The sequence below is a fragment of the Phymastichus coffea genome, unplaced genomic scaffold (genome assembly GCF_024137745.1).
Source record: "Phymastichus coffea isolate CEN01 unplaced genomic scaffold, Cenicafe_Pcof_1.1 PCOF00125, whole genome shotgun sequence".
Classification (NCBI taxonomy): Eukaryota; Metazoa; Arthropoda; class Insecta; order Hymenoptera; family Eulophidae; genus Phymastichus; species Phymastichus coffea.
Genome location: NW_026706936.1, coordinates 211,996 through 232,752, shown reverse-complemented (window position 1 = coordinate 232,752; position 20,757 = coordinate 211,996). Strand labels below are relative to the sequence as shown.

The 20,757-nt window shown below is 33.4% G+C and overlaps 1 protein-coding gene across 1 annotated transcript; it reads left to right on the top strand.

The window, feature by feature from the left end:
- Positions 1-17,035: 17,035 nt before the first annotated feature.
- On the top strand, positions 17,036-18,302 carry LOC131671412 (peritrophin-1-like). Its single transcript, XM_058947798.1, has 2 exons — positions 17,036-17,082; positions 17,455-18,302. Exons 1-2 carry the CDS (start codon positions 17,076-17,078, stop codon positions 17,757-17,759), a joined length of 312 nt encoding a protein of 103 aa, XP_058803781.1. The 5' UTR covers positions 17,036-17,075; the 3' UTR covers positions 17,760-18,302.
- The last annotated feature ends 2,455 nt before the right edge of the window (positions 18,303-20,757 follow it).

Below are 20,757 nucleotides of genomic sequence, written 5' to 3'. Positions count from 1 at the left end.
ATTTGTTGGGAAGGAAAACAAATACGAAGCGCAAATAAGGTTGGCTGCGCGCTCAACTACGCATACAGCAAACCATAAAAAAATCTTGATAACCAAAGCAGAGACAAGAGACAAACTCAAACACACACACACACACACACACACACACACACACACACACACACACACACACATTCATATAGACAGGAGTGAGTCTCCCTCGCTAGAACGGCGACTGGTGTGCTACTGTGTGCGGATGTGCCACCCGTTACTCTTGGTCGGTTGCTCGCATCTGTCGCCCAAATTATTTTGCCCACGGGGCCGTGAAAAATTTGCGCGGCCGCCATTACTGTGTGCACCGCGGCGCCTCTCGCTCGGGAAATCTAGTTATTTGCCTCATTGTCCCTCTCTTCTTCTCTCATCCGGCTGTCTTCGTTACTTTGCCACGCAAGCGCAATAAGCTAGACAACAAATAACAAAATTCTTTTTTATTTTTTCACCTCGCGGTGTTAAATTACTGAGGAAAAGGGAGATTCATTGAGAGATTAAAAGTTCTTTACAGTCTATGAAATCTAATGAAATTGATCTATATTAGCTTTATTTTTTGCTGAGCTCTGTTGCTTTCATCGTTCCAAAATAATACTTTTGTAAACTCTAATGAACGAGTTGAATAATACATGTTACTTCGTTACGACTATTCACTATGCACATGATAATTCAGCAAGAGCACAATAGGACAAAGTAGAGTTAATTTTTGAGCTCATGGATATTAGTAACATCGACGTAGACGCTAGCACCATTCGAACAATTACGCAGCGCTTTTAGAAAACTCGATTTTCCCGGACCAGAGCAGCAGTGCCGTGGTAAAAACGAATTAAAAGCGCGCGCGCGTCTCTCGATTAAGCTAAGAGCGAACCTCCTTTGAAGGCGGTTCATCTTTTATGCAAATGAGCGAGTTCAGACAGCATCCTCGCTATATAAGATAAACTCAAGTACACTAAAGTAAACCTGTTTCTTTTATACAATATGCAAATATACTTCATCGATTTATTTATTGTAATTATTTAAGCTAGTATTGTTCGTTTCCCACATTCCATTGGTATTTTTCCATAATCCACAATCTATAGTATTAATATAAATTATGATATAATACCTATTTAAATTTCAATTTCGGATAAAGAAATAAAACGAGTAAATCGAAGATCGAGAGGTGCGCGACAAGAGCGCGACAAGAGCTACATGTTTTGGTATAAAGAATTTAATTAAATGATATTTTTGTAACAAGATGACAGCCATAAAAAAATCCTTTTGTAGCTAGAGAATTTGGACTGTAACAGGAATATTTCTTTCAGTGCAAGAGGATATTTCCCGTACTGTGTATGGTTTTAATAGTCGCTAAATTGTTTGAAAATCTTAGTAACATTAAAAATTTCAAGACCGTTCTTTATTTCTGTTTGTGTCTACTGGTTTTCAAAACAATTTAGTTTTAATATCTTAAGAATTTTTTAGGGTGATGATTTTTAATTATCTATAATTCGATAAGTAAAATTTGTTTAAAATATAAATTACTTATGGTCAAAGAAGGACGTAATAATTTTTTTATCGTTTTAATTATTGTTTATTTTTTTGGCGTATTTGATGAAAAATATACAAACTCAACATTTTGTACATCTATGTAGAAAAATTAAATCATATTACTTAATGCTTCGTATTTTTTTGGTTTAGATAGATTTAGTGTGACATTACAAATGATTTTTTTTAATTCACTATAAAATATCTATTTTATAGGTATTTTTCATAAACTGAAAACATCTCTATAGTAGGAATTCGGACATTCTGTAGTGCTTTTGAGTATTGTAGTACTTTTAATAATTTTTGATAATGACAGGAAAATATTTGACCATGATCTTGATGAATGTTGATTCATTGATTCATGTAAATGATTCCTACCTAAAACAGACATTTTTGTGAAATATCTTCAATTGAAATATGAAATCAAGAGATATTTTCTTGTACCTATATTGTTTACAATATCTTATAAATCTATTATGGTATGTAATTCAGAAAAAAATCTAAATATCCAACTTGAAGAAACTAAATTGTCGTAGCGCTCAAAACTACCTAAACAACAGTTCTACAGCAGCAAGTAACACCTTCAATATGCTAACCCAGCCACGTCTCAGGGAAAAGCTTGCGTCGGCTAGGAGGTCGGCTGTTGTCCGATTATCGGGAATTAATGTAAATAGCGAGAGAGAGAGAGAGAGAGAGAGAGAGAGAGAGAGAGAGAGAGAGAGAGAGAGAGAGAGGCAGCTTCCTAAGCTTTGGACGGCTTTAACATGGAACTTCAGCCAGGGGGATGGTAGGATTCTCCAATTTCCCGTGTGCTATGCAGCGTATGGCACTTTGCAAAGACGCGTCCGCCAAACGGCGAGTGAGCTGCGCATAGCAATTGGCTTAAACTATTCGAGGATATGTTCGGTTTAGTATTAATTAAAGAAACGTTGCAAAGGTATAATGATGTCAACAATTACTTTCGTTTATTGGATTTCGGAGACAATCACTATATTTGGTATTTTCCATAAATTTACATTTACGTCATAATAACTCAATCAGATAATCCCTAGCTAGCATTATAGTTAGTAATTCGTTTTAAAATAATTCTTTCCGACTGTTTATTGAATTTTTATCTAATATAAGAAAAATTATCTCAACATGGTTGGTCAATATATATGCACATTATATTTTAGCTACTTATGAAGTACTATAACTATTTTCACATGAACGTTCTGTTATTTTCAATTTTTCGATAATTTTCCTTGATAAAAATAAGATACGTATATTATATTTGATAATTCATGGACAATGACACGAATCACGAATTTTTTCATTATCAAAAGACTTTGAATTTTTTGAAATTGTCAGAACGATGTAATTGAGCCTTTTTGAGTAATGACGTTCGTCTTCAGTGACAAATTACCGTTAGTATTTTCCTTTTTGCTAGATAATTAGATTACCACTGAAATTCAGTTTTATATTCTAGTGGCATGATGTAATTAAACTCGGCTTTGGCTACTCTGGCAATCATGCTTATAAATTTCAGAAATTCTTCTTGAATAATTTATCGATGGGTAATTGTATGATATGGATTCAAATGAAATCGATTCGCGACATGTACGTATGTATTTAGATATGATATACGAAGCTACTTTAGATTTGTTTAAGTTGATAAACTGATAAAAATCAATGAAATAAATTATATTTATTGAATTGTTAATCCACATGTCACTTTATCTACTAAAAAATTAACCTCGAAATAATTCAAATGAAAATAACTATAAAAAAGAAAAAATCATTAGTTAACTATGCTTTAATTCAGTATACGAGCACTGGAAAAAAAAGACGATTATTCGTCTTTTTTTAAAAGATAAAAGCGAGAAAAGTACATAAGAAAACTGATAGGAGCTAGAGAATATGCGGAGAATTAAGAGCTTACAGATGCCTTCGCTCTTTACAGCAGCTTTGAAGAGTATAATAAATAATATCTCAGCTTATTCGGTGGTTGCTAGGAGAGACAGAGAAGAGGCAACAAGAACGAGTAATTAAATGGAATTATTTAGTGTTATGAAAGGACGCGTGAACTTGGAGAGCGAAGAATGGGAGAGAGAGAGAGAGAGAGAGAGAGAGAGAGACGCACAAAGAGTGCGAGAGAGAAAGCGTAATTCAAACGTTAATTCACGAGTACTAACTCTTCGCTAGGATTTTCGCACTCTGCAATTATGCCTTCGCACCATCCAACCGTTAATCGCTTTTTAAATTCGTAATTTTGAATAGTGCTCTTTCTCTCTCTCTCGTTCTCTATCTTTATTATGGCAGCAACAAAAGGGATATTATCGATAATTAGCTAGATTATAAATTCCTGATGAGCCTTAATATAAAATTTCTTACATATTGCATTAAGTGATACTGGAGTACCAAATGTTTTTAAAGAATAACTATAATTTCCTGCCAAATTTCATGATCAATAATTGACCAATAATACTTTTAACAGTGTTGTATCAAGTACATGAGTGCTCGATGTGGTAAAATTTTGATTACGTTCAAGCGATTACATATTGTTATAACGTCGATAAATATTGAGTAGAAATAGTCAAGTTTAGTCAGACGCAATCTGTCTAAAAGAGTTAAGGAACAAATTTAAAAGAAAGAATAGCAATATGATATACTATTATTACTATCCCTGAGTATACATGCTAGTTCAACAAACTCCATTTCGAGTTTCACGTACATAAAGTGAACACACAGCCACGCGGGCAATAATTTAAACTCCTTGCAAAACAAGCACATCGATTTATCAGAGACCACGAGACAAGTGCACAATTGCTCTGTACCAAGATAATACGTTCCTCTCTCTTCTTTCTCTCTCTCTCTTTCTCTTGGGCTGGAGATGGATTCGAGTTCGTAGGAAGAAAGCCACACCACTGACGAAGGGGGACGAGATGGAGATCCTCATCCTTTCACGTTTGCGTACAAGATTTGTACTCATTTGCCAAGCCAAACTCTAGTTGTAAATAGAGAAACAAGCTTCACACCTTCACCTCGCGATGACAGTCTCATTTCCTACTTTTGTATTTGGTTGTTTTTTCATTTTCCTCATTTTTCGTTTGGAAAAAATCGACTATATGGCTATTTCTCTCGAGACCTACTGGTGGTAAAAACCGTATAATAAGAATTTACACAGGTAAATCGATATTTCTGAAAATCGTCATTTGCAAGAGTTATATACAGACTTTCTTTAACTATAATTGACTGAAATATCAATTTCTTTTTATATTTGATTAAAAATAGCAAAATTATTTTGTTTACGCGATCAAAGCCAAAGCATATAACCCTTCAGAGTCTGAAATTCTGTCGGGATGTCTGCGTTTATCTCTCTTGGGTGTAGTTATATGGGTTGGCGCAAATTCGACGATTTGCGATTGCACTACGCGACAGAGAGAGTGAGAGAGAGAGAGAGAGAGTTGCATTGTTCTAGTATCCAGTGTTACTGCGGCTTTCAGCGACAATAATAATCTCGTGTAATTTAATACAAACGTTCCGACTGTACGCTCCATCATAGTTAACATTCGTATGTGTTATATGTATATTTGGGAAGAGCGAAGCTTTGCATCACGTGTACTGAATCCAAAAGCTCTATTAAATCTATTGATTATTTATGTGCTTTGCTGCGAGCCAAGCGTCACTAAGGTATGAAGAGGATGTAACAATGCATAGATTTTTAATCTATCAGTTTCTTGAAAGAAAGCAACTGAAAGGCTCACTAGAAAGTTTAGAAAAAAAGAGTTTTTTAGGTAATCGATCAAGTTTTTCCTTTTAGGATCTTTTTACATCACACTTCTCAAGGCTACAATGAACAAGCGATTGTATTATGTTACAGTTATTAAACACACATTTGATTATTATTTATTAATAAGTATTGAGCAAAAATTATATTCTTGTTAAAACAATATTTTGTGCGTAATTTCCAACAGGAATCGTCAAAAGTCTTTATGACAAACAGATTTTTAAAATATGTATTTGAAAGGGAAAAGATGGATATGGTAAGGAAAAAAATCTTATGTAAAATTATTTAGGTAGAAGGTCAGCACAACAATATAGATATTAATCGTTCACTTGTGTTACTAGCTGTACCTATGTTTGCACACCTAGTCCGTGCTACTTTGAACGCAGTTCATATCTCGGCAACGGTTTTTCAAATTCTTTTTTGGAAATTGTTTATAATGTCCATGGTGTGTTCGTAGTTGTTTTTTATTGTATCCAATTGTTTATTCATGTTACTTTATTCGATGTGAATGAGTGTAGCACTCGGTAAATAGGCGCATTAGCAAACATATACGAAACATATACGACACAACGCGGAATAGTATAAGGAGGCGGCGGCGAAAGAAGCGGGGAGGCAGCGGCGGGGATGGTTGTATGCAGTCGAATGCAACCATATGGGAGCCGTGCTATCTGTAGTTTGCTGTTGGAATGTACATCGGCCTACCACATATGCACATGTTAGCAACAAAAATAGTTCAACGGCTCAAACTGTTAACAGTTTGCGTCTGTGCATTGTGCGATGTAATGTCAAGTCAATAAAAAAGCTGTGAGGAAAATGTTCATAGCGCGGGATGTGAGGCCTTCTACTCGTACTCTTTCTCGCTGCAAACATCCGGCCCATAACCTATACGAACGTTTGGCTCGCCTAAGGCACCTAAATAACAAATATGTAAACGAGAAAAGCAAAATAAAAAGCGGTCTTCAATAAAATTTCGAAAAAGAAATTGCGCGTATTTTTATGTGCAAAGAGCCGCTTCGAATATAGTCCGCTCGCTCTCGCTGCGTTAAATACTGATATTTTCAATGGCTAACTGCCAATATTCGGCAGCTGGATTGAATTCAACGCACTGTCTACGTATATATTCTTTGATACACTGTTGCGGAATTGCATTTTGCAATTCTCCTTTCATCTGACCCTGCACTGTGCGTGTTATCGAACATGATAAATTAAACGCTACGTTGAGAATGATGCATATAAAGATGCCAATTTTATTCGATAATCAACTATGAATAGTAAATATATACGGTGATTTATTAAATAAATAATTATATAAATTTAAAGCTATTCCATGTAATTGTTGAATAATTTTGAAACGAACAGTAAAAATATTAGCGATTTGACATCGTATCTTAAGGCATAATAATGTCATTATTATGTCTACTTTACCTTGACAACTTGAAATAGTAAATACTAAATGTCAACATATTTCTTTACATGTTTTTGATGTTTCTTTGTTATGTTTCAGCATCGAATAGAAATTTGGATTAACCCAGAATCAATTCTACGGCATCATGATTACTTTCTGCTACGTTCAACTTCGAAGCAATGGTGTACAGCTAATAAAGATGTTCTCTATATTGCAATTTCTATGTAACCTCATACATGTCTTTCATTCTTAAAAATTTATGTATATATTTGGTCATAAATAAAGTCTGCTTTATATGACTTGTTGAATAGTTGAATATTCTATTTAGTTCAAGTTATTACAAGATAACTGGTCAAAATTTGAAAAAGTTTTCCAAAACTTTCAAGTTCATTGTGTAAAGAAGTCGTATCGGTTCAGTGTATATGCAAACTCCATATCCATTTCGAGATCATCAAATAAAATTACAGCTATAAAATATGAAATACACCTAACAAGGTCTTTTAAGATATGATGAATGAAGATAACAAATAATACTATTAATTCTCCTTTCATCGCTTCATTATATTCATAATAAATGTTTCATTAACAGTTGTGGCCTACTTTTCTAAAGAAGAAAAAGTAGATAATTAAATTACATACTACTGTTATCATCGCCGTTACTATTCAATATTAAATCTTCCAGTCAATTCTCTTTCTATTATAAAAGTGATAAATTTTAATTTGATAGTAATGTAAAATCGAAAGCTATTTTTTACCGTTAAGAATATGGTAATTTTATCTTTTGCAATTGCTGCATTTTTACTAATACGTCATAAGTTATGTAATTTCTAATGTATAAAGCATTATTACTCTTTTTCCAGAGTTAAAGAGTTATTGTGAGTAACGCAATTAATCAATAACTAGAATCGAATTCATTTATGTTTGGCTGTATTAAAATTTAAAAAGATAAGGCTTCATCATCAACAGCGAGGAAATGATGACCTAGATCCAATTCGATTGGTTTCTCTTGTCAAGAGAATTAATGTACCCGTACGCAAAACTGCAAAATGAATCAACATGCACGCATCTGTACAAGTTTAATTAAGGTACATTTTAGGGTCAACGAATAGCTTTAGAATGACATTCACTATAAAGAGGAGCTACGCAATCAGTCACAGCACATTTGGAAACATGCTTCATCTTGAAATCATTAATTGAAAATTCTTTGCCCTTTGCACTGTTGTTCTTCTTGCCGCTGATGCCGAAGGCTACACCAGTCGTTAAAGTGGAACCTCATGATGTTCAATTCAAAGAAGATTAGAGATTTTGGAAAATTTACTCGTTAAGGCTATTGGGATAAACGATATACATCAGTTAACTTATAAAATGAATCTTCTGAATATATGCTGTAGTATGATCCTTATGGATATTTTATTATTAATGTTAAGTGACAAATTTTTTGCATATTTAATACTATTACTATAAATATAGCACTACAAGAACTTTAATATAATTGCGATATTATGTGATATTAGTATTTTCATAATATAAAAATTACTCTACACAAACAAATTATGTAATTTTCACAAATTTAATAAAATATATAAAAATATTAACATAAAATTTGTTGCGGTATGCATCGATTTGAGATATACGATATTGAAATCTATATTTAAGAAAGGACTTTATTACTTAAAGGATTTATTTTACTAAGGTTAAAACTAATTGTCTTTCAGAAGTCTTCAGAAAGTGCAGCATTGATCCAATCCAAGATCCTCAAAAATACTACGTATGTACGTTAAGTTCTACTATGCAGATTTTTTCAGTTTTTAAAAATAACCTACGATATTTGAAAATTTAAGCTGACTCTTACATGAAGAAGAAAACAGAATGAAGTAACGTTTAAATTGTATTGATACACAAAGAAAATAATTTTTCCTTTACTAATACCACCTAGATAATTGACTAGCTATCTAAATTTACCTTAAAATATATTATTTACTGTTATAATATGTAGAAAACTCTTTATAAATAATAGTGCTTATGACATAGAAAAATAGAGTAAATTTTATCTAGACAAAAACGCGATTACGATGAATATGTGGGATAATAATAATTTTAGCAGTTAAATTATTTCGAATTAAGCTCTGGAATTTGAGCTATATCTTTTTGAATAGTTTGATCTGTGCGATAGATCTATCGACATTTTTATCTATTTACTTGAGATTATTTCTTTAAATATTGCTTAGAGGTATGAATTAGTTCTTACTAAATGATAATCTTTTTATAAATATAATATTCATACTACGTTTTAGAAAAAGAATTAATAGTACATTCAATATTCAATACACTATAATGGTAATCACTATCAATTTAATTGTTGTTTTGCTCTTTAATACACAATTCTATATGTTAACAAAAAGCCGTTTCAAGTAAAGTTTACTTATTTGAGGTTTCGAAAAATTAAACTATACGAACCAATAAAACTATATCATAGGAAAGAACCCGGCGGTTCTTGAAAGATCTCGAAAATTCTCGAGGGGCCATTCTATTACGTCAATTTCCTATTCGATTACCCTATCTATCAGCTTCTTCCGCGCAATTTCTTGAATTATGTAGCTAATAGAGAAGCGTAGGTCAAAGTTTGTGGCGGCAAGACTCGTTTGGCATCTTCGCGAGTGCATAGCCCCGGAGCCTTTCGCAAAATCGAGTTATACATTTTTACAGAAGTAATTTTCCGAAAGTTCTCGTCTTTGCCCCCAAGGCTTCTTCCTTCTCGGCTGAAGACACCTGCGGCTTTCCCTTTGTACATGCGCCCGTCTGTCTGCTACCATACTACCTACCTTATTATACTCTCTTGACGTTTTCCTTGTTTCGATGCTCATATTTATGTAGCTCTTTCATAACAGTGACACAGTAGCTATGTACATTTTGTTTTAATAAGAAATTCTCGCGTATGTTCTACATCAATATTAATTACATAAATTTTATAAATATTATATTTAATGTTCGTTCATTCAAAAAGACTAAGGTTAATTTTAAACTAAAAATGAAGAACCATACTCAAATAAAAGTTTAACTAATCCTTTTTCAAGAATCCTAAAACACAATTGACATTGACTGAAATATTTTTTTGCTAACTTACAATCATTATCGCGTGGTTTTGTTTACTTTTCTGCATCCTTTCATATCTTTTAATCTTCCCTATTGCTTTTTATCTCATTCACTCTAGTCATTGTTATGAATTGAGAAATTATACTCAGCCAACCGCGATAAACATAAAAGAGATGTACTAATATAGTTATAAGAAAATTTTCCTTGGGGAAGTCACTTGGAAAATACTTAGGTGTGCGAATAAATACGCAATATAGCATTGTGAAATGCATTGTTTATACTTAAACAGAACCCACCTTTAACTGAATATGATGATTGGTATTCGTTGAAAAAAGTTAGTACGACCTTACGCAACATGTTCTTACAGCAATTTCATTAATTACGTTTCGTCTGACGAATGAGAAAATTAGGCTTCCTTCATTAAGAAGCATTGCTATACTCGAAAGATCAAAGTCATCCCTCATAATTTTACGTAATGATAGAAAATATTGTTTATGAATGAAAACATACTCGGGTCAATGACGTTGTAAAGTGTGATTATATGAAGTGAAACATATCGAACATGAAATGAAAGCTTATACAATTAAAATTAAAATTCTACAAACACAAAGTATTATTTTTCTTGAAATTGATTAAAATAAAAATTGATTTATATTTAAAAAAAATATATATAAGGTAATTAGAAAATATAAACGTACTTTTATCATTCTTAAAAGATACAATTTTTATTTTTCATTTGAAAAAAAGATTTTAAATGGTTTTAATTTTCAAATTAAGTTTACTTTCCAAATGGTTGCAAATGAATTTGAGATAAAACTTTTTCAATAGAATATTCTCAGGTATCGCTGTGGAAAATAGTTTTCTGTTATACCTTGTACAAAAATTTAATCTGCTTAAAATTCTGTTGGATTTTCATTTCAATGCTGTTTATAATGAAACCATCTAATGAAACATAAGTTTATACATAATTTTATTAAAAAAGTGTTTTAATTTGGCATCGTTTCTAGAAATTTTCAAGTTTTTGATTTTTTTATGATATTACTCTGTGTAATATTACATAAAATACTTGGGTTTGTCATCACGCAGAGTTGCGATATCCTATTTTGAGCCTATGATAATACTTAAATTAACACATAAAATGATATAACTATTCACGGATTTTTGAAATTGCATTGATAACAAAATGTGATATTCTTAGTTGGAAAAATAGATCGAAAACCATATTGAAACACATACTTGAAATTTTCGCCCATGGGAATTAAAAAAGGACAGCAATGCATAAAATCAATAGAAAAAGGCAAGTTAATTCACGGACTTAAAGATTTGAGAGTTTGAAAGTTTTCCCAGACCAAAATTACCAGCAGAAAATAAACCAAAATATGGATTTTGATGTGTTTATTGACAGAAAATCTGAATTTCAACACAGATTGAAGCTACCACTTTATATTTTTTAATAAACTACATGCATCATACCGTGTAGCTCGTGCTTGTCGTTTTTCACTTTATTTATTTTTTGTTCAAAATTGGAATTCGATATTGTATTGGAACCGAACATTTAGACTTCGGGTATCGATTAAAAAAAACATGAAATATGAGGTTTTCGTTGTTATTGATATCAGATTTAGCAAGTAATTTTAATTAACATCTTCACGGATGAAAAAAGATTGTTATACCGTATTAGGGAGTGTGTCTTATAATACCTTATAGTACCATTGAATCATCAAATTGAGAATGCTATTTCAATTAGAAAATTTCCCGAGACTGCACCAAAATTAAGGTACTTTTTTATGAAATTGGTGACATACATATTAATGTTAGCTAAATGCTGAGTTTAGTAACAGAAGTAACATAATTGTATTTGATGAGTCATACTTGTTGAAAAAAAAGATTAATTTTTATTTATAATTTTATTTCAATTATATTATTTTCCTATAAAATACGTTTATCTTAAAATTTCAATGTAATTTTCAAATACCAATTTTTTCAATTCCATATCTTTTTACAAATTATGGCAACACCCCTAAGAAACCCCTATTGAGCTCGTATTAATAATTTATAAAGCTCAATGATTTCAAAGTAAACACCCATGAAAATTGCAAAAACTCTCTTCGCAAGCTTGTTCCGTCTTCAAATATCGAGCCCCCTTAATATTATTCGTCAAAGATGGCTGTAATATTCAGTGGGAAAAAATATATAGAGCTCACTGTCTCGCAGATCGACGAGCGAGTATACTTGAAGATAAGCGTAGGAGACAAGAACTTGGCGAGGGAAAGGACACCCTTTGCGTTGTCGACGACGGTTACGGGATTTTAAGGTCTTTTGTTTGACTAGCCTATACACCTTACCGACGGCTGAGAGCTTGCATGATATGAATGTTGAATGGCCAAGCCATAATAAGTATACGAGAATAGTTTCTTCTAATATATTAATGAATCTAAAAATTATAAGCAAAAAAATATTCATGTGAAAGAATTTAGGGTTAATTGCAATTTTTTAAATAGTTACATTTATTTATTATACATTCGATAGGAAGAACTATTGAATGCGATAAAACTAAGACTTTGTGAATAAAATTTTGAAAAATATAGTTATCAGCAACTAACGGTTCTTTTCCGCTATCATAATTCAGCTTTAACAGCGTAAAATTACGAAAGATCGGAGCGTCGACTTTTTGAGCGTCAATCGACTTTCAACTTTTCGCCATTAGAGGTAGAGAGGTGGGAGGGAGGAGTAAGAAGGGCGAAAGCGTAACGAGCCGGTGAATAAAACGCCAAAGAATGCAAAGCAAGTCGTCGTGGCGCGCGTAGTCGCTTGGGTAAACGCGCGGAAAGGTCACCCTCGCATAGCAGAAAGAGAGCTGCGATAATCAACCATTGTGTCGCTCAAAGAACAAGCCGGGAGGGTTGGTTGTGCTCCCGCATGCTTATTGGAAAGATACTCCTTTTTCCCTCTTTTTTCTGATAGAAAAGGTAATTTGATCGATAATTGGTTATGTGCTGATTTTGCGATGTAATTAAATTTTAAGCTTGAATTCTTGCTATTTATTATTTTCCCGTTTGGAGCATTGTGAGTATTTCATAATATATTTAATTAATTCATCAACTTATATTAATACTACATTACGATACGTGTGACTTAAGTAGCCCATTATTGCACGGCGTGATACTCAAGTCATAATTATTGTGCAACGTTTTATAGTACTGCTGATCTCAAATCAGCCCTTACGGTTCGTCTATCCGTCACTTAAGATGGGTTAGTTTGTACCGTGAGATTAGAGCACATGCGCTAGCGCATGCTCTAAACACGATGCGAAAATGAACTTTTCACAGGTAGGCGTTACTTAAATGCTGATAAATATGAAACCACATTTGCTCGAATAAATTGGTGATTACTCTCGACTGCTTTTAACTAAAATAGATGACACGCAATACAAGAACATTCTTTACGTATAGTATTTCATTGATTTCCGTTATTGAAATATTTCTGCGTGATAAAAAAATGCTGATGTGAATTAAAAGTTATCTCAATCTCTCTTTATTTAAAGCAAATAAAAATGCTGAAGTGTGTTTCTATCGGTTTTTATTAGTTGAAGCGAACTAGTTGTAAAGTCGTACATTTCCTTGACAAAGTTATCCCGTCAAAATGAACAAGATAAACTTGTTTATTCCACCATTTATATATTCCTGTTGTCTAACAATTTTCCTTTCCGTAAAAAAGCATGTTACATCCATTTCGAGTACATGTGAAATATCTTGATTGCAGTTGAAGTATACGAAAGACAATTGTTAATTCGTGGAATCGTTCTATATAAAAAGCCATAGAGGGTAAAATTTTCATCTTGCCAGTGGCAATAGAAGACGTTCCGCAGTGTCTCGTAAATCGAGGACAAGCTTATGCTAAGCAAAGAAAAGTCTCACGAGGTAGAAGAAAAAAGAAGCGGGGAGGGGAATAGGTGGCGCGCATTAACGTCTCAATTCTCTTTGCCCTCTCTTGCGCGCAGCTGTACCATTCGGCATTTAGCCCCTCTAGAACACACACATGCCATATTGGCAGGCGAAAGCCTCTTTCGCCGCCTGCGTTTTACGGCCCCGTATTCAGCAATTTTCCATATTGAGCTGTCTCGCCGTTTCTATCTCTCCCTTTTTCTTTCTCTATCTCTATCTCCCTCTCTCCAGGGATGTGACACTCGCAGCTCGCTGAAGGAGCTGCTGCCGCGCACAGCCGAGATATGCATCGCGGATATGCGTTTGGTGTATTGCGATATTCGCCGATTGAATGGCAAATGCCAGAGAGACCTCGATGATTTATCGATGCTGGTGATTTATACAAACAATGTATATTACATTCGTGTATGTGCATGAGAAGGAATGATGCATTTTTTAGGGACTATTCAGCCTTTGTTTTCTTGCGTTTCGAGAGGCGACCATTTCAAGGGGTTGATTCTGAGCTCTTTATTTTTATCATGTATAGCCTTTTATACGTTATGTATTGTTGTTTTCCGAGTATTTATGAAATGTTATAAATCTGAGATGGAATGACCGTTAGTTTTTGAAATTTTTTTTACGGGATCGTGATGAGCTTTGCAAACATATATATTTGAACCGATTCATCACTGAACATTCAAATTGCAACGAGGACTGCAAATTACAAAGGGACAAGTTCGAAGTTCTTTGCGTGCAGACAGTTTTCTGTGTGATATCACCACGCGAAGGAAGAAAATAATTTGAGCTCTGCATAATGATGAGCAGTGGCTTGATATCACGCGATTCAAGCTCGACTCATTCCCTCCTATTCTTTTGGCATCAACTTTTTTTTCCGTAATATTCGGAATTTGAATTTAACCGCCAATTATACGGGGGCCACGGCACCCCGGCTAAAATATTCATCGCCTCGGTTACGAAAAACTTCGGCCTGCAAATTTATAACCTCCCCGTAGGGAACGAAAGGGCCACATTGTCTGGCGCTTCTTCTACTTTTTAAAACTTTCACTCTCTCCTTTTTCCCTAGTCATTCCACAAGCAAGTTTGGGAAAGACGCCGATGAAGTTTGCAAGAGAGAGAGAGAGAGAGAGAGAGAGGGCAGAGGGGGTAAGGTGCGCAAGCGCGAATAAGGTAAGTTTAGCCAGGGCAGTTTCATTACGCTAACAATGAGAAGATTCTCCTCAGCGAATTTCTTTCTCTCGCCGACGCTGCGCGCGTTTGTCGTGAGTTAAGTGCGTGCTTATGAGATTTTTTATGAAGATTTAAAATCTTTCATTTGTTTTCCTTTTTTTCTGCGAAACTGTGGCAACGTATTTCTGCGCTAGACACGAAAGTATGATTCTTTTATTATGGTGCAAGGCATTTGAACATTAGTTCAGTCTTTGTACCATCAACTTTTAAGAAAAAAAGTTTTAACTGCATTTACCTATTTTAATAATCGGAAGGTTCAGGAGAATAAGCGTGGGAAACAAGGGATGAATGAGAAGAGGTTGTTTCGACATAAGTTATTTGAAAAATTCATCACTGCCTAATTTTATACATATAATCCTCATTGAAAACTTTTCTTCAAAGTTTTATGCTATTGAACGATAAGAGAAGTAGAGTCTAAGCCAGCAAATAAAAAGTTGGCATTCGAACTGAGCGGCAATACCTGTTTTAATCCTCTGCGGCTGCAACTTTGACCATGATCCCCATGTAACATGGGGAAGATCGTTAAGCAAGCGCCTAGTGTATGGTCGGCATAGGCGTTTCGACACACGTTCGAGCTTGGCGGGCTGCTCGACAATAGGCGCATTGTGAGCATGCCATAAGCAGGCAAGTACTCGCGATCTCCCTTTGTAGACAGCTACCCGACTGCGCTTCGGCTTTTGTCCGAATGTCAGATGCCCCGACGCCCTCGTAGATTCTTTTCGCTACACGTGCAGGTGCAAGCGGCGTTTATTGTTTGATTTCCTTTCTTGTGGATGTTTATTCTGCTGAGGTTCGGATGTTTCGATACATTCTTTTTATGACGTAGCGGGATTATTCAATGACCTAGCACTTAACCATTATTTTATTAATAAATATGTGTAGGATAATACAATTTTTTATTAGACATTATATTTTATGAGTAGCATCTACGATTTTCCATGTATATATGTTTCCGTATACATATCCGACAACAAATTTTACACGAAAAAGGCGTGAAAATTTCTATTTAAATGTTAATAAACATTTGCTTTTTCTGCGACGACATTGCTTAAACCTACTATTAGAGTAAATATTCCGTGAATTACTTTCACGAACGTTCAAATTTAAGAATGAGAAAAAAATATTAACTCGATATTTTATATAATTTGTTACTTTGGCTAACATAAAAATAAATACTTTACTCTCATCTCAAAATATATCGAAAGACCTAATTGGTGTACTTAATACTTTTCAATTTATCATATTCCTTATCACAATTTTTTGATATTTTAAAATAGATATAGAGTAAAGTTCATTAAGTTGTGAGCTTTCGAGGAAAAGATAAGGAAAAGAAAAAAAAGAGTCTCTGGAAATTAAAAAAAGCCATGGTTTTGTATAAAATCACGCGACGGTTAAATAAAATAATACAGTCAATTGTATAAAAAAAATTTAAATCATAAATGTTATTTCGTTTTTCAATGCCTATTCGTAAAATAAATTCTATCAATCTTCTGACGAACACAAGTTCGTAGCATATTCTAAATCAACTCATGCTAAAAATATCTTAACATAGCTTATGGAGTGATGTCCTAAATAAGTCAGACATTTCTTTCACCATTGGTCATTACTAGCTTGAACAGCTTATAAAAATATATGGCCACCGCGTAACGGCTCAATGGCAATACTAAATAAGGCTAATGTCTATAAATTGTTTCGATGTACCTGTATCTTTTACCTTTTACATTCCGTAAGTGAATCAATAGCGGCAAAATTGCGTTTGAGCTTATCAAGGTCTTCGATGCATAGCGAAACGTCGATGAATCAGTTAATTCGACTACGATAAGCCAATGGCTATCAGAAAAAAAAATCAGCGAAATCTTTATTTTCAATTATTTTTCTTCAAAAGGAATCTTGCTTTATTGCTGGACTTAATCATTTTATCAATTACGTGGCGAACAGCTGTTTACCCAAAGATTACCTGAAGTAGGGATTGATTAATTTTTTATTCTATACTTCACCTATAAAAGACATTTATTTAATCATTTTATGTATCAGTTCGATTCTAGTTGTGGTTCGATTTAGTGTACAGTCTACACAAGTTTTCATCATGAATGGTAAGCCAATACTTTTTTATAAAAATAAACTTTATGAAATTCTTTTTGTTTGCTAGAACCTACAAACCAAAAAAAAATTTTAATTTCATTTTAACTTTCTTTCGATTTCCTTTTTAATTCTCTTTTTATATAAAATAATGACTTCACTTTTATGACGTTTTAGTTGTAAAAAAGTAATTTTTCGAAAATATGTATATTTGCTCTTTGCTTGAGGGTATTTTTTTCAATTATATTTTCTAATCTCAATTTATAATAATGATATTTATTGGAAAAATACTACAATTAGTAGAAGAATTTTGTATCCTGATACAATATCATTCAATAATTAGAAGCGTTATTTAACATGCACATTGTTGTTTTCCATACTTATAGTGTTTGCTACTCTCAGCATTGTTTGCATCGCCGCGATCGCTTATACAGCGAGTGACGCCTTAGATTTCTCAGGAAACATACCCGATGATTTCTGCCCAAAAGAAAATAGTGAAAATGTAACTTTTCGTCCTAATGCCGACAACTGCACCACATATTATGTCTGCGAATCTGGATTTCCTATTCTTATGAACTGCCCACCTGGTTTAAACTTCAACCCTAGAGAAAACGTCTGCGATTGGCCAGCTCTGGCTTGCTGTGACAAAAAGTTTTGGGATACCAAATATTGTCAGGAACATCCACGATAAATAAAAACTGTCTAGATTATGTGTGTCTTAATTTATCTGACTTTTTACTGAATTTTTACTTTATTTTAATGTTCTAACATTTTTCAAACATTATCATAAAATTGAACAAGTCATTTACTTTTTCATTAAAAGCTTTCTTTAATTTTGTAACTCAACAATAATATTAATAATTTCATTTGTTTCAACTTGAGTGAGTCTAACGGTGAATAAAATGTAAGAAATGATATCTTTAGGTCACGTTTAGTAATTTTTTGTGACTAGTAATTGAGGAGTTTAAAAATAAGATGTCTTATAATAATTAAAAATTTAGATCGTCTGAAATATATTATTGAATAATGATAAAGGGATTTAGTTTATATTGAACAATAGGACTCAAAGATAATGGCAGATTAGATATGATATAACAAAAACATAAATATACAATAGGTTTGTAGAAAGTTAATTATTTTGATAGTTTTAATAAAACTAATTTGCTTGTAAATGATAAATATACATACCAGAGCAATCAAAATATTAAAAGATTAATTGTAAGGTGCTGCATATAAAAATGTATTTATTAGTTCATTATTCAAGTACTAGTTCACTTCATCCTACTTTTCTAATAACAGCATTCTTCATCGTTTAGATCATGATTTAGCTAAGTTATCTATTCGTTTACAATCTTTCATCAGTAAATCTCTTAAGCGTTCTACGTCACTGCGCCAAAAGTAGCACAGAAAATCCATTTCAAGGTGTCGAAATCACAAAATCATATCAGCTTTCTGTAGGCGCGTGCGTACATGTAGAGGGTACGCAGTATACGTTCGCACGTGCTACTACGAGTAGTATGTTTGGATTGAAGTGTGAACTGATCGTTTATAGTTTGATACTTAAAAATTACTTATAGAGTAAGATCGAATACTCGAATGATTCTTTGACGTGAAAATAGTAAAACCGTAATTTTTGCCCCAATTATTTACGCGAATTGTAGTACGTATATTTTCAAAACATAGCACCATCAGAAAAATCAATGGATCTTGAATAAGAAAAAAAATTAGTCAACCGAAAAAACTACTCGCATGGCAAGCAATCATTCGTGAGTAGAACATGCGCCGGCAGTGGCGGCTGACTGGCATCACGCACGCGTACTTCCGCATGCAATGCATCATTCATGCTGGGCTGCAAGTGCGCACAGTATGTATATAGCACGGCACCGAGCACTTGCTCAAAGAAAACACTTTGATTAGCGCTGTTAAGATACGAATTGAGTTTTTCACAGCAAAAGTATTTTGTACCGACACTTGTGAAAATGTTGGGAAAAAGGAATGTACAATGTCCTCGTTATTATATTAATAATTGTAGCAAGACTTCCATTCATTCAGTTATTAAACTAAATCAGAGATAGCAGGATTTGTGAGTACAAAGAATCGCGGGTATATCGCTATCTTTATATCGCTAACAATTTATTTCTCGTTATCAAATTGTATCTACAGGGCAGTGACTCAATAATATAAAATAATCAAAACTGCAAGACTTTGCAGGTGAAGCCCTACAACACTTATTTTTAACTTTGGTCGAAACGATTAATTTGTTTATTATCCTGAATAAACAGTTAGCAGTAAAGAAGGGAGGCGTACCAAGTAATGTAGCGATTGGAACATTAAGTCAATATGCAATAGGCAGGCGCGGTGCGCGTATACTCATGGGATTTACGCTAGCGGCAATAATAATTCATGGCCGTGTGAGCGTAAACTCGGATCGTGCCAGATTGACTTATGTATGAAGGGAGCGCGCGTGTAATGCGCGCGCGAATCGCTTTTACGTTGAGGTACTTTGTATGTGTCGCTACTATTGTAAATAAACCTCCTACGCGTGTTGCCACCACTGCTGCAAACCAACTTCTGTTCACTGTTATTCGATTGTCGATATTATCGTAGCTTGGTTCATCGTCCTTTTTATTGTGAGAATTACAATGCTGTGGTTAACTTTTTAACTGATATGCTCGCGTATCGTTGGCCTAGATGGGTGGGATGGTCATCAGAAATTTTATTCTCTTGCGTTATTCTCCATATGGTATGATATTTAATGTATGTTTTATGTCAACGATGGTGATTTCAATATCTGATATTACGATTCATGTTCCAAGCTCAACGATAATTTTCGTTTTCTACCTAGAACGTGTAAAAATGATATTACCAATGTACAATTATGCGACTTCAAAATAACATACGCATACTTTGGTTATAATAATACAAAAAAAAATTTGTTAATAAAGAGAGAACAATTTCTTTGAAAGACATTGAATTTTTCAAAGTCATTGGGCAGATACAGACTTGTCAAGAAATTCGAGATCGAGGGGGTAATAAAACCTCGTAAGTAAAAGAAAGAACGAAATTTCATAAGTGAGCCGATACTTTGATTTCCTATTTTATTCGATCTTTGTAATATGTGAATGTTCTATATAACCATACTCTCATGTGGTTTTTATACACATAAGTTAAATTTACCTTTAAATAAAGTACATGCGAATTTTTAAATAAGTACATTGGTAAGTAATATCTGCGTGTAGATAATTCATTAATTTTTTTTTTAAATTAAAATAACTCTCAATTTCAATAATGATAGCAATTTCTATTGAGAATATATCAAATATTTCTATTGAAAGTTAATTTAAACAAAAAGAAATCTCTACTTTACACTCGTTAGTTTTATATATCTAAACGATTACTATCTTTGCACATCGTATTCAACAACTTAGTAATTCCAATCAAATAAAGTGTTTACCTAGCGAAATTGATGGGAATACAGACAGCAAAGAGAAAAATGTTTTTGCGGCAGTACGAATCGTTTTCCAATTTAACACATAATGGATTCCATCAACGATGCCCCTCCCCCTTTCACTTGCAATTCCGTATCATTTCCCAGAAAAGCGATGACTAGCTGGTACAATTTTCTAACTCGTACTCATAATAAATTTCAATTACTTATACTTTTTTCAGTATTTTTATTTTTTTTTCTG